The sequence below is a fragment of the Pempheris klunzingeri genome, chromosome 21 (genome assembly GCF_042242105.1).
Source record: "Pempheris klunzingeri isolate RE-2024b chromosome 21, fPemKlu1.hap1, whole genome shotgun sequence".
Classification (NCBI taxonomy): Eukaryota; Metazoa; Chordata; class Actinopteri; order Acropomatiformes; family Pempheridae; genus Pempheris; species Pempheris klunzingeri.
Genome location: NC_092032.1, coordinates 18,756,150 through 18,771,268, shown reverse-complemented (window position 1 = coordinate 18,771,268; position 15,119 = coordinate 18,756,150). Strand labels below are relative to the sequence as shown.

The following is a 15,119-nucleotide window of genomic DNA, read 5'->3' as shown; positions in this document are numbered from 1 at the left end:
AAAAGGCATGTCTGCATCAGCTCTATTGAATAAATAATATTTCATTTTTCATTCATTCTTCATTTATGCATCTACAGGCCAGATGATTAAACTACTAAGAACATTTTATTACTGAAAGGTCAGTGCTCTTGCTCAATATGCGAAGCGGCATGAAGCTCAGCGGCCACCCAGGAGTAAATTTTGGTGTCTGTGTTCTCATGATTTAACTGGTAAGTGGACCAAAGGGCCAATCTAGCAAAACCACAGCGTATTCCTTTAATTTTCTAAGTGTAGCATTTGCCTCCAAATGTATTCGGCATCATTTATCTTCTCTTTGGAATTACAACTCTGTTAATGTTCAGCCTTTCAAGTGCCGTGCAGTTGCTTACTTCTCCGCTCTGACACGTTAGATCCCTAGTTTGGAGTCAGGACAGAGACTGAGTGAAGTGGTAATTGGCAGCATATTCAAAAGGTGTGCTCCATCTCTCATCACAGCCGGTCTTAAATCCTGTCTGCTATTACACGTTTGAATTTGAAGCATCGTAAAAAAAAAAATTTAAAAAAAAGAAGCAGGTGAGGAAGAGAGAGAGAGAAAGACGTAGTGGAGTAGATGAAAAAATACATTTCACCCTAAATAAACTGCTTTGACAATCTTCATCACTTTCAGCCTGAATACATGAATCACTGCATATCAAACAATAAGGAAGAAGAAGAAGAGGCTGATGTGGCGCATCACTCAGCCTCAGATCAGACTGGCCTACGCTGTTCAAAGGGCCTCCAACTTGCTCTTTTCTTCCTCCCATACATAGCATCACAAAAAACAAAATGCAGGCACAATGCAACTTCCTTTTACACCTCTCAGTGATGTGCAGTTTATCTCACAGAGAATGTTGCAGAGCCGTTCAGGTACGTCAACGTATAGCCGCTCTTCAGCAGCGTCACGCTGTATCTCCCGTCCACCTTTGTTATTGCTTAATGACTACAATGCACGCACAAAGAGGAGGAGAGGAGAAACAAATCCTGCTTATAATGTGATGTCCAGGCATGTCTTTGTGTAAGAGGGGATGTCAGCTTACATACCACATGTGGGATAAACCATATTACTGCTAATCCCTCCGCTAATCTGCAAATGGCTTTTTTTGTCGTTTCCCTTTTGTTTGAGTAAAAAAGACACGAGCGGGATGTGTTCCAAAGCGCACATTAATGATTAAAACTAGCAAGCGGCTAGATTTTTAGGGTTGGTGATTTGCCACTCTCACCACTACAAATCCTCCTCACCCATCAGCCTGCGAGAGGAAGCTGGCGGCTCGGTGTTTCCAGTTCGGTTGAAGGAAGATTCACAGCGTTCCTGGAGTTATTTTGTGATAAATTGTTTTAATTTACCTTCCTGGTGAAGCCTCGTCTGTTTCTGCACCAGTTAGTGATCTGTCATGTTCCTCAGAGTGGTCACCACCAGACAAAAGGTGTAAACTTGTTGTGTTTAGTTGTAGGTTACATATGTAAGTGGAGAGATGCCACGACAGTAGCATTGTTAGAGCAGGAGGGCAAGAGCTTCTCCACAGAAGAAAAAGTGAGAAACTTTGCACATTAGTCAGAAAGAAACATCCTTGGCTGCCGTGCATGTTGTTCTTCCGAGGCTACACTGTGAGGAGAAATTGTAATCTTCGCCTTTTCTATGATGGATTTTTCCATGTAGTCAACAAAGAAGCCCTTCTTGATTCTGAAGGACTGACCACCAAGATATGCTGTTTGTTTGTTTGCAAAGCATTGCTTTTTCAAGATACAGACAAATATTTCAAGAAAGTCCTTGAAAACAGTCGGTTTCTATTGGAAACAGGTTGCTGCTGTGCTTCTTTTTAGACTTGTCTTGAAAAAGAGGATTTTTTTTTGCAGTGCGCTCCTCTGTGAAGAAGCCAAAGTCCCAGTTTCCATGAACATAACGTCATGCTCTGGCTTTGAAAATGCATGGTAGAAAATTCTTGACACCATGTGATTTAGAAAAGCATGTTGAAATATTCCTGCTGCACTGGCAGATTCAATTATTGACAGAAGTGACTTGATAAGAGTTTTTGCGGTAAACGTAATGTCACACTGTCTGCATTTGAAAAGGAAAAACAACACGAGGGAGGCAGAAACACAATGAACACCACTGATAGCTGTTTACTGGCTGAATTAAGGGTATTTTCAGGTGGATTTGACATTTAACTCGACACTGACCGGTCTCTGGGTCCACAGAGAAGTACGGCTGGCCCTCTAAAATGCTGTACACCACCCTGGCGCTGTTCCCGTATGTGGCGTCGTCTGCGTCTGTGGCTGTCACTTGAATTACTGAAGAGCCTGAGGGAAGAAGATTCATGACAATGATTTAGATCAACTCTTCAATACTGCTGAAAATTGCCTGCTGGATAATTGGTTAAGCTGATGCACCTTCTGATGAGGTGTCGGATCCTTTTCTAATCATGCTCATGCAGAATGTGACTGATCATTTCTGTCCCTTTGCATTACCCAAACCAATCTTTATTCCTCGGCCACTTATACCCTTATACATGATTGATTTCTGTGGGGTAATCGATAAGTCCTAATGTATTTTTCTAAGTATATCTCTCTAAGCATACAAGCAGCACCGATACCAGCTCTTTGCAAACCCCAAGAAGCCTATTAGTGTATCCACAGATCTGGAGTGTCTAAGAAGCCAAATATCTGATAGCAGGCGAACAACTGTGATCCATTTTCTCTTCCAGAGAGGCTGAAGCCCTATTTCAGTAGAACAAAGGGAAACAGTTAGCCAAGTGCTACCTCCCAAATGGCGCCTTGCGGGGCCAAGTGTTGCCTCATTACTTGGAGAAGAAAATTAATTGAGTAGAAATATTTAATGGCAAAGTGGTATAAATATAGAATTGTGCAATACAATGGGATGACGACCCCATGAAACTTCTCTAATTTGATGTCAGTTATGATCTGTAAGGGTGAGAGGAGAGTTTCCTTCCTTTAAAATCGATGTCATTTGTATGGATGAAGAATGTTGTGGGGGGGAAAAAAAATGGGGAACCAAAAAGCAGAGAGAGAAAGACCACGGCTGTCTGATTTGGTGTAAGTGACAGTTCGGGAGGGTTCCTGAGTAAGTTCACCGAACCTTGATCACTAATACCTTTAACTAGGGAATTAGACTCAAAGAGGCTTTTCTGACATGGCGGCTTTTAGAAAATATCACTGATCCACATCAGCCATCTCATTGCCGTCTTCAAGCTTAGAGAAAAGAATTTTTTGACAAACAAGTCAAGAATAATCAGAGTTTTTGTGCACCGGGAGTAAATTACCCCGACTGTAATCATTCAGTTGTCAAAGAAGGGCTGCGTCAACGTCGTCCCTCACTGAGAGTCCGAGAGAAGAATGTCAGAGCCGTGAGACTATAATAAAACTCAAAGAGTATGTCACATTTAAAGGGGCAGTGCCTCGACGCAGTCACTCGTGAACGCATGCTCTGCCATGCGGTGACATCACACCTCGGTTGTTGCCATGGGCACCCGTGCTGCCCTTAGATAAGTGCTGGCCTCTCTCTTGGGGTTGCTGAACCAAATGACAACTCTGTCACATGTCTGGGCTGCAAGACTGATGTCCCTCAGTCCCAGAAGCACCACAGCAGCAACAGCAACAGCGGCAGAACAGAGAGTTCACCCCATGTTTTCATGCAAGTATTGATTAGGAGCCTTTTTATATTGTTGATCTATATTCATGAGGCCAGTATGTACTTTTAGACTAAGAGCTGGAGCCAAAGTGCACGATGAATAAAAGTTTAATTTAGTGCTGAATGACAAGAAGAAATGATAATACACTGCAAATGGCGCTGTCTCAGAAACTGGCACTGCAGAAACTGAATCTGCAATTATTCACTGTGATGACACAGCTGACAATGCTGCTAATTAAATTATTAAATACTGTTTTAATAATACAATACTGTATTTAAAAGATTATCCGCAGCAGCGCTGTAACCGTCACAGAGACGCTTTACCTTGTTTATTCTTTGGTCATAAAACAGCTCCTAGCCTTTCTCATTTAATTAGTCAGGCCCTCTTTGTTGAGTCTGCATCGTTATTATGATTGATAAAGTCCCATTGATCCGGAAAGACTGGCAGTGTGTAACATCTCTATCCTATTTGAATCATAAGCCTTTTAATCCAGCTCCTCACACACACAAGTACACAACCTAATTTGTGTAAACAATTATTGTCTGTTTTATGAACAATAAATATAGTTTTACACTCTTAATTCCCTTTGCCTGCTGGACACACTCAACAAACAAACTGGTATCAGTTATTACTTATTCATCTATTATGTTTTCTTTATTATCTGTTTGTTATGATCATTCATTTATTGATCTGTTTTCTGTTTGTTTATTTTCCAAAAAAAGATGCAACATTCTAATTATCTATTTAATTACATCATATAATAAAACACACATATTCATTTACACTTAGAAATATGATAAAAAGCTCTTTTCATTTTAAAGTTTAGACCAATCAAATTGACTGGACCATGTTAACCCACTTATGAACTTGTTTCTTGTCAGTTTCCAAGGTCAAAGATGAGTCTTCACGCTCAGTCACACTGAAATTCAATGCATTTTCAGCGACTCATTTTGTTAGTTTTCACTCACAATTTGCTCAGAATCTCACAGCCCCACGGTGAAGGTACATACATAACAATGTGACAAGTCCGTGGAATAATGAGGAATATTCAGAATATATTTCATATTTAGTAGGAACTTACCGATATCAGACATCTCGGGGACTGTGGCCATGTATGGGTCCTTGGTGAATCGAGGCTCGTTGTCGTTGATGTCGTGGATCTTGATGACGAACTCGGACTGGCCCTCCAGCGCCTCGTTGGTGAAGCGGTTGACGGCTTTGGCGTGGAGGATGTAGTAGGCCTTCTCCTCCCTGTCCAGCCTCTTGGTGGCGTGGATGTCCCCCGACTTCTCATCTATCTTGAAGAGGGTCCCCGCTCCCTCCCCTGTGAGGACGTACCTCACACTCCCATCTCCCCGATCTGAATCTGAGTGAAGCTGTGGTGAAGAGAGAAGAAAGGAAAAGATGAGAATGTGGCAGCACCATGGCAACAATCTGTTTGTGGTGCAACAAAACAGTTTGTGGTGTTTTTATTATAATACATTTGCACTTTCCAGCTCTCTGTTGCTAATGGTTATGGCACAATAGTGATTCAAACTTCAGTTCATGAAAGCTTTCACATTTACTTAATTAATTTAATTTCTTATGAACACAAAGTGTCAGCTAGCTCTCTACAAAGCATCAGCACAAATGTTCGCTGTGAAAAAAAGAGAGTGATCAGAGGACTGGCTGTACTGTTTGATTGACAGGTGATCTCTGGGAAGTGCAGAGCAAAAAGAAAGAAAAACTTCCCGGCAATGAGCACTTTGTACCGAAGATGTCAACAAAAATTTTGAAGCCGAATCACAGGCTTCCTCTCAAGTATTTTTGATATGCTGCACACATATCAGTGATCTGACCAATGTGGGCCTTGGTGAAACACTGACAGCTTTGATAAGTGTGTTTGGTGTTATTTAACAGATTCGTATCATCTTTAGTAAACTGTCATCACTTCACGACGGTACACATCCGTGGCTTCACCTCATCTCTGTGAAATTCACATCCTGCCAGCAAGAAAACACACTCAGCAGCGTTTCAAATGTTGCATTCGCTGGTATTGTTACATACAGGTTGTCGTGCTTTTTACCGCAGGGCCACGGTGGCATTTTCACAGTGCTGTAAAACAGAATGCCAGTGGGTCGAAGTCTGTGAAGTACCAGCATGAATGTGCGCACGTCCGCCGCCTGCCAATCCCTGATGGATCAGCAACATGACCAACATGCCAGAGGACCACGAGAGTCCACTTGTCTGTGGAGCTTCTCATTATTATTTGCTCTCTCCCTCTCTATCTCCTGTTTAATTTTTTTCTGCATGAACAGCAGCTTAGCATGCGCTGACATTTTAATTCCACCACCAAATCCCCCCAACATATTTATCTCCGAGAACTCATCAAAAGCTTGTCCAGTCATTTCCCCTCCCACTGCTTCCCTGCCTACTTCCCTTTCCCCTCTTTAATAACCAAGGACATGGCAATAATTGTAGGGGGAGGCAAAGGGCAAAGGAGGGCATGTGTTTGCAAAATACAAACTGAGGCAAACACCATCAGAATGTTTACACCCGTAAGTGGGCGCTAGGACACCGTTCTGGGGTCTGATATTGACACCTCATTAAGTCAAGTGAGCGGGCATGTTTGATTTTGACAATGCATATTTTCCTTTGAGTGTGAGTTGTTGGTGTGTCTACAAGCGTTCTTGGCTCTGCCGGTGGACAGACTGAGGGGGGATATTGTGCATTGCAGCTGGGTCACGTGGGAGCACATTGCAAAGTCTCCCTTCTCATCATATATTAAAAAGCTTTTCATCCCAGGTGCTTGGAGGCTTTACTAATTCATGCTGTTTTATCAGGGCAAAGCTGGCACATGTGAGACGAACAGCTTTGTGGATTAGCATCTTTAACACTATTTTGTTCGCCTGCTTGAATGCTGGTAAAAATGACTGTTTTCATTCCTTTCTCTGTCTGTCTAACCAAACCAGTCAAGTATGTTGCAGAATTTTAGCATCTTCGGATTAGGATCTACAGTAGAGCACAGTTTCATTAACCCACTTGAATTCTGGTCAAAACAACTCTTGTTTTTTTTCTTATTTTCTCTGTCTAACCAAGCCAGGAGAATATCCTGCAGAATTGTATTTGTTTTTTGTTCTGCTTTACAGTAAGTGCTTCCAAACAGAGACCCAGTTGGCTGAAAACAATCCACTTCAACATTATTATCTTTCTCCCGCTGTTATAGCTGCAATGTCCTTTTCTATGATTGTCTATCAAGCTGCCTATCTCTGCCGGCACGACAATTCAGTTAATAACCGTTGAGTCCTCTCCTTTCGGCTGAGATGTGAGATAGACAGTGTGACATATGCTGTGTCAACTGTCATTTCTATGGAAACAGAGAGATCGTGTGGTTCTTAAGAGTTCCTCCTCGCTTCCCTGAAGGATGTTACAAGGCAGCTCACAGTATTGAACGCCAGAGCCTGCTGCAGTGACCCCATCCCTCCCAGTTGCCCACCTTGCTGGTGATGAGAATTTACTGCTGCCCTTCTACTCAAATTAAGAGGGGGGAAAAAAAACCCTCCTGGAAATCAATGTGGCAGCCCAACGTGCATTCACAATGGCCTTTTGATCAATTTATATCGAAAATACAATTAAACTGTCACGGGGGGGGAGAAAAGAAAGCCACATGTGCATTCGGTATGGTCACCAAGAAGCTCTGGCACATCGATAGCTAGCCTTTTCTCCTCTGCCCTCCTATGGTACCAAAATCATAAAAAAGGCAGAGAGCATGACGTTATATCCATTAACATTGGGACTTTTGGGACACTAAAAAAAGATCTCTATCTTACCAAGCCATTTTTCCCATAATAGAGGTGGAAAACCTTATTTTCTTAAAGTAATAGTTGGACATTTTGAAAAATACTTGCACTTAAAAGCGTCTTAGATTACAAGAACAATACCAACCTCATGTTTGTCAAGCACATATAAAGCTACAGGCAATAACTAGTTAGCTCAGCTTGACATGGCATAAAGTTGTTACTCCAGTCATTGCAGCAGTCGTATGGTCATAACCGTAATCGTAATCTAATCCTTTGAGCAACCACGCCAGTAAAGTGCGTCCACTAACGTTAAAGAAAGGATCCCTGCAGAGGTAGACCTAGAAGATCATGATATCAAAGCCACAGACTTTTCTGTAACTTTACAGAAAATGGAAGTTGCTGGTTCACCGCTGCCTCATCATGTAATAGCTGTTTCTGGTTAAACAAAAAGGATCTTACAGGTCTATCCCTGTGGGAATCCTTTTGTACTGTTGTGTTGTCAGACATTTTGAATAACAATCTGAGCCTGTCAGTGGCAAAAACAAGCATTTTTAGTAGATGTATTTTGACGGGCGCAGTTGCCCCAAAGGATTACCTTACAGCTATTGGTATCCAGCATGTAAAAGTAGGGTCGCAGTTTAAATATACCCAAGTTATCCTTTAATTTGTATATTTTCCTCCTATAAAACAAGTGAAAAACTATTTACAATGAAGTGACAATTGTTCTGATATTTTTCTATCTGTATCTTGGGTGGGAAAAACAACAAGAGAAGTCGCTGCACTCAAATCAACAAAATTAAGTTGATTGCACTGGAAATAGGTTGAAATATTCTCATATTTAGAGAAAACAATGCTGTAAGGACACAAGCACAGATCAAATATGAGAAACACTTCTTTGCAGTGAATAAGCTGTGAAGCAAACTATTATGCATTTACTTAAACAATTACATTATCAGTGACATGATGTGTGTTTCAAAACCTTCCACTCAATTACCCTTCTCTGCAATACCATAATATTTCCAAAGGCTGGCATTTTTTCACAGGAGCAGATATTTATTTCTTTTCCCATGTGCTTCATCTTCCAGTTTGAAGAGGGCTGAGAAGTGAAGTGGTACTCATCAGACATCTGTGCGTGAGAACTTATAAGCGAGTCGTCTTTGTTTGTGAAATTAATCAGCTTCAAGTGCAGCAAATGTTAGTGCAGACTCGATTTGGCCGCCATTTGTGCTTCACTCGAGTTAGGCCAAAAAGATGGCACTGGAAATGGTCTGCTTAGGGCAATTAGCCAGTTAGCCTTTAAGGCCTTGTGTCCTGGCCTGTCGAGAACTGGCTGTCTTCTATGTAGCCAGATGGTAGCCTCAGACTGTGCACAAAAATAGCCTATCAAATGTCTGTTGATGTGTAAACTTGAGATATGTGGTCAGAGCTGCACAGACAAAGGTGAAATGTCAGCTAACATATATTTCTTTCTTGTAGACATCTGACATCTTTTGTTATGTGTTACATGAATAATTTCCGGCATGTTATCTTTTAATTACGGGCAATTCTCAACAGTTTGTATTTGCCTTGCTGCAGGGCTGTAACAACTACTGAGGACACCGAGGTTGTGTCCTCAGTGTTGTTTCTGGGGGATTTTAACTAGAGTAGTTGTTTGCATAGTACAATTACACACAAACTATATATGGATTTGTTTTCAGGCTAATTCTGGTATTTATTTTAAACTCAGTGTCTTTAAATTTGACATTCTTGCACAGCAAAAATGTTTTGTTTTCTTAAAATACGTGAAACAAAACTGTTGTATGCTTATCATTTGAAGAAAACTTGGCCAACGACGTACTTGATTGCAGGGGAAAAGCCTGAATGTTTGATGATAGAAAATCAATTAATCTCACCCTGATAAAACCAACGGGTGTTTGAAACAGTAGTAGGCAGGTGATAGCACGGAAACAATTGCAAGGTGCTGCGGTGATGTTGGCGTATCTCGCTCAGACATCACTTCGCCCCTGCGACGTTGTCAGACAGATGTTTGCCGGGCCTCGTCGCTGCATGACCTCATCACACCCTCTCCTCCGCTGCGAAGGAGAGGAGCATAATTGAAGTCACCCCCTCCCGGCGCACAAGCGGGAACTTATCGCCTAATCAACAAACACTGCCAATGTGGGCTCCGGGTCGCCACTGGAGACCGCAGGGGTTGCCATGGTGCGGGTACAGCAAGGCCTGTGCCATATTGCAAACTCCTTGCCTCTTTGCCAAGGTGAGCAGCTGGTAATGGGAGAGCATGAGCACAGACCAAAAATCACCCCACCCCCCACAAATAAACACACAAATCCCTGCACCTTTCCACTCTGCTGCCATAAGACGCTTGAGTCCTTCCCCCAGGTTGCCTCAACCGCTGAGTCATACAGGACTGGGAAGAATATTATGTCTGTGTTCATCTGCCTTTTTTCCTTCCGCTGATTTTCAGCCCATTACTCGAGGCTAGTGTTGCAGGCATGTGTGTCTGCATGCACGCTGGTGTGTTTGTTCACATACAGAGAACAGTGCTTACTTGCTAGGGACTATGTTGAGGAGTCTACCCACCAGGCCCAGAACCACTGGGGCCTATCAGGGGCTGTAAATACTTTATGAGATATGATAGTACAGCACAAACACTCCTAAACCATAGGCCATTAACCATTTTCAGTGGATATGTGCCCTTTGGTAAAGTAAAAAATAATGAAATAAACAAACATTCTCTTCCCCCAGTGACAGCCCGGGTCCTCCAAGGCCTGTATGCAGCCTGCCTGCTAATGAGAGGCAGTGTACAATTCCTCTCCTGCTGGAAAAAAAAAAAACAGCATTGGCCAATACAGCAAGATTAGCAAGATTAGCAGCCAGCCAGCTCCCCTACCAGACACCGCCAGAGTCTCTTTTTCCCTCTCATCTCGATCGCTTCTCTTAATTCTTTCCTGTTCTAACTGCTTTTGTTACGCTTGTTCAGGAGTTTCATTTGTTAGCACTTCACAACTCGATAAATCTGTCGTAAAAAAAAAAAAAGAAGCAAACGGGGGAGATTGAGTTTACCAAATAACTGGAGACGGGATGTTGTAATTCAAGTGCAGTTTCAGCATTCTATTTTTTACTGTGTGTCAAGAGCTGCTCCCTTGTTTATAATAACCTGCCATTGTGTTATTTCCATTTCATTTCTTTCACCACAAACAAAAGTTGTTTTGTTCCACGCTGTGTTCTCTGGTTGCCATGATGTCACTTGCAATGACAAAAACCTTCCCTTTTGTGTTTCTCATCCTTTTTTTTTTTTGTTTTTTTTGCTGTTTTCCTTCAGACCTACCACACTGTGACAATATGGCCTCCACCTGAGGATACAGATGCACTTGGCTGTTCTCTATGTGGAGCAACTCAAAAGCTATTCATTCCTTTTAGGGGCTCATTCATCACTTGCACTTTATCTCGCAATTAACAAACAGTAATTGCAATCAGATAAGATCTACATACCACAGTCCTATGTGACAACTGGCTAGTGAGCTGACAATGAGGAAATGCGCCCAGCTGCATGTACTTGGGGGAACAACAAGCGCTCGGAGTCATGATTAAGTGTGGTGCTCGAAGGTTGATCCCTTAATGGCGTCTTCAGGAGACGGGCTCTTAGGCCGCAGCCTCTGGCTCTCTAAGTGTATACCACACTCAGATAATCCATTCTTCTTTTGCTATTAGTCCTTTTACAAGCTAAAAGGACGAGTGGCACATCAATCACCACTCTCTAAAGACAAAGTGGTTTGATCACGCCCGGTACTTACTTTTGATCTTCATTCGTTCTGTTTTTTTTTTGTTCTTTTCAACTTTTTTGTTCTTTCTCATATTTGCTCGCTTCAAACCATAGCGGGTGTTGTAATCCTTTTAGACCAGGGCTGAAAGTCAACCCTCACTCGGGGAGGACGTATGTTGCAGAATCTCATTTGGTTGGATGACTCTATCCTCCGTGGACACGCGATAGGAATGCAAAGCACCAGCCCCATTCAACTCCTCACACAAAACAGCCTTTCTTTCTCCTCAGTCGTCCTGACCTTGCAAAGACGCTTCACAATCTCCTCAATTACAGTAGGTTGGAAGAGGAGACAGATATCTTGACTTCCGCTTCGCTGCATGTAAAGCAAGCATTATTTGGCCCGTCTTCTTGTACATACCCCAATGTTATCTGGGTCGACACTGTGTTTTCATTTTGTTGAACAAATAATACCTTCGGAGGAAGTCATATTTTACTCTGGGGCAAGACAGCCGCTTTAGGATGGCTTGATGTGAGTGGAATGGACATCATGCAAACAGCCACAGAACTGATAGTGAGCGCAAAATATATTGGACAGCCAACAGCAAACAAAGCCCGAGGAAGGATGGATGGAAGTCCAATACATGAGCATTAGCCGATCGGAGTCACATGTCATGTCTACTATCTCATGATGGGATGATTTTCATATTTTTTTAGACAGAATTATACACACAGGATGTAACATTTTAAAGCATCTCATTGTTTTTCTTTGAATGTGGAGTTTGTAGTGGATAATTCTATCTAGAAATCCAATCCTGCAGGTAGTTTTTCCTGTTTTTCTGCTATTTATAGAAATTTCACTTTCCAAAGTTGTTGTATTACAAACATCGGGTGAAATTTGCATTTGTTCAGACTGATGTATGGAGCATAACTGAATCCTGTCTTTATAAATATGTTCTGACATATTTCACATATTTCAAATAAATAAAAATAACTTTTTAAATGTCGGCATGTAAAAAGTCCTAGTTGTGTTGTGGAGACAGTGGCCATGTGGAAAGTGGGAAAAAAAAAGGAAATCCCAGATGAATAAACAAAGATTAGACCCCGAGGAAAAGACTCAAAATGAGGTGGAGAGACAGTCACCGCTCTGGTGTGTTCACTTCTTAGAGATCACTTATCAACTAACAGCGTATCCCTGGGTTTTCTTTTCTCTTTCTTTTCAGCTGTGGTAATGGCTGCTCACACCAACTACAAAGTACTTCCTTTATTCATTCTGAACAAACTGCTGTCAGAAATTGAAAAACCCTATTGAAAGAATTCAAATTTCAATGATGTTTCAGGTGGACTCAGGTTTCTTGAGAGAGCGCTGAGCCCATTTGAGTGAATTTCGGGTGGAAATCTGGATGGGTCAGACATAAAAAAAAACGCTGAGCGCTGCCATAAGCTTCTCAGCAAGAAAGATTTACCAGTACCTGAACTGAACTGATCTGATAAAACCATAAATCTGATCAGACCAACTTTTTGTACTTAAACATTTCTGATATTCTGCACTACTTTGATACACCATGAACCACAAACACTGATATCCAGCTCAACTTAAAGGACTATATTGAGGTCACTTGTGGACAACAACACCATTAAGTAGGTCAGTTGACATGGTAAATACGTTTTTAAGGGTTGTTGATGTGGTGCTTTCATATTGTTAATATTCATGTGCTTATGCGTGATTACTGTGTGTACATCTGGTTTAAGATCAGATGAGCTAATCTGACCCATCTGTGATCATCTCACGGAGCTGGGATTTGGTATAACAGAGCATGTATGTGACTGTGTGTGTTCACCACTGCCGCCAAAAGCAGCTGTAGCCTACGAGCGCCTGTACTGCAGCTGTGGCAGCATGGATCTTCAGTGTGTCTGATAAAGGACAGAGAAACAGAGAAAGTATGTTCTTAAACTACCTTTCCGACATACTGCATGTCCGTCCCGGTGTACTCTTCCAACAAGAAGAATTGGTTCCACATCCAACCTCGTTTGGAGCGTCTGAGCGGCACTCCATTGGCGTCTTGACCTGTCAGCCCCATGGACCCCTTCCGCCCCCCTGTAGTCCTTCGCAGGGCCCTGAGCCCGTGCCCTGGAGAGCTGAGGTGGGCTATGACCCACAGCACCATCAATATGCAAACTTTCCTTCTATCCATGGCCACACCACCACAACCTTCTGTCTTCTCCCCCCTCAGTGGTCTGTGTCCAGTGGTTCTTGGTCAGAGTATCGGCTCAGTCCTCATGCTGTAATCTACTGAAGCAGGAAAGGCTCCTCAGACTCACATTGGGCGGCAAACAGCACCTGAAACATTTACACAGACAAACAGAGTGTCAATACTGGGAGGGGAGGCAGCAATTTGTTACAGCACAAGCTCTTGTTTTGTTTTATAACCTGTAGTCAAGAACAGCTCAGAGCAATGGAGGATGGGGAGTGAAAAGACACAAGGAAAACTCCTTCAGCTGTCTTTCTAAATATGTGCTGCACGTGTATTTAAAAAATCAATACTGATAAAGATTTATGAAGTTAATTCATGGCCAAAAAGTCCAAAATCATAAAAAAAATTCAATAAAAACCAAAATATGTGGATTATAACCAAAACAAAACAAAACAAAAACAGTAAACGAGGAAAATTATAAATGACAATGATAGATTTACTTATAACTTTGGTTTTTTCAGGTTTTACATTTTAGACATTTTGGCCATTAATTGACTCCCCACACAGACTAATCAATTAATCCCTGAAGAAATGCAAAGCTTTCTCTGCATGTAGATTTTCTGTTTCATTTCAACATATATTTAAAATGTCATTTTTTGGTTAGGTCACCAGACAAAACAACCTATTTAAGCATTTTATAAGATAAATAATTAGCCAAATAACAACTGAAGGATTCATTAAAAAAAAGATTACTTAAAAAAAGAAGCTGTTTTTCTATACAGTTCCATCTGCAGGAGATCTGTGTGACGCACATTAAGATGCAAATACATACTTAAGACAGAAGTAGAGCAAGAGTAATCAAGCACAGGTCAGAAAGAGGCAGAGGCCAACATGATAAAACAGATTTGAAATCTGTCACAACATGAGACTGACTTTCCTGTTGCCACACACACATTCACACACTCCCGTCCACACAACCCCCGATATACATTCTGTGCACACACATGCTGTATGTTGAATGTCAGTCATCTGATTGACGGGCAGGCCGAGTGCTGTCTAACCAGATAAATATCAGATTAGAAATATTACACATCAATGTATAGGCTTACATCTTGTACAGCATGTGTAGAGCTACTTTATCTGAATTAAGCCGCTGAATCAACATCTAATAGAGTGCAAGGCTCTATGTGAAGCGGCCTGTTCTATCTTTTTAAACAATCTGCTTCGGCACACTTTGTTATCAGACCCAGCAGAATGCCAATGGAGACCCTGGGCAATGTCAACCCCAGTTTATAACCTTAAGATCAGTGTAAAGATACTGAACAAGATGACTGTTTGCAAGCCACAGAGAAAGGCCTTGATGTGGAATATCTCCACTCCCCGTCTCTCAATCATTCCTCCCACCCATCCCCTTTCCTCTTTCTCCATCCACTGTCCTCCCAAGGCCAATGCAGAATGTGTTGGCAAATTTGAGATGGGAACAGAACAAGAGGAACAGCACAGGACTGGGGAGAGGAGGGGGGAGGCTGAGGAGGAGGGGTAGGTAGAAAGAGAAAGAAGGCCATGTATTCTGCTTTTGTTCTCATTATTCCTCCCCGGCTGGGCGATATCCAGGCCGCCAGTGTTCCACGGCTGGGGTTTGGTGGGAGGGTTATCAGTGGGTCCGCTGGGGAGCGTCTGCAACGTTCCTCCGTATCGCACATTCTCAGAAGGCGGGTGG

The 15,119-nt window shown here is 42.2% G+C and overlaps 1 protein-coding gene across 1 annotated transcript in view; it reads right to left on the bottom strand.

The window, feature by feature from the left end:
- The window catches only part of LOC139220798 (cadherin-6-like), a 52,529-nt gene that overhangs the window by 19,999 nt on the left and 17,411 nt on the right, over positions 1 to 15,119 (bottom strand). The window contains exons 2-4 of the mRNA XM_070852647.1: positions 13,163 to 13,545; positions 4,747 to 5,041; positions 2,197 to 2,316 (exon numbers count right to left, since the gene is read on the bottom strand). Coding sequence (XP_070708748.1) covers positions 2,197 to 2,316; positions 4,747 to 5,041; positions 13,163 to 13,399 — 652 coding nt within the window. The 5' untranslated portion in view covers positions 13,400 to 13,545. The remainder of the gene's footprint in view (positions 1 to 2,196; positions 2,317 to 4,746; positions 5,042 to 13,162; positions 13,546 to 15,119) is intronic.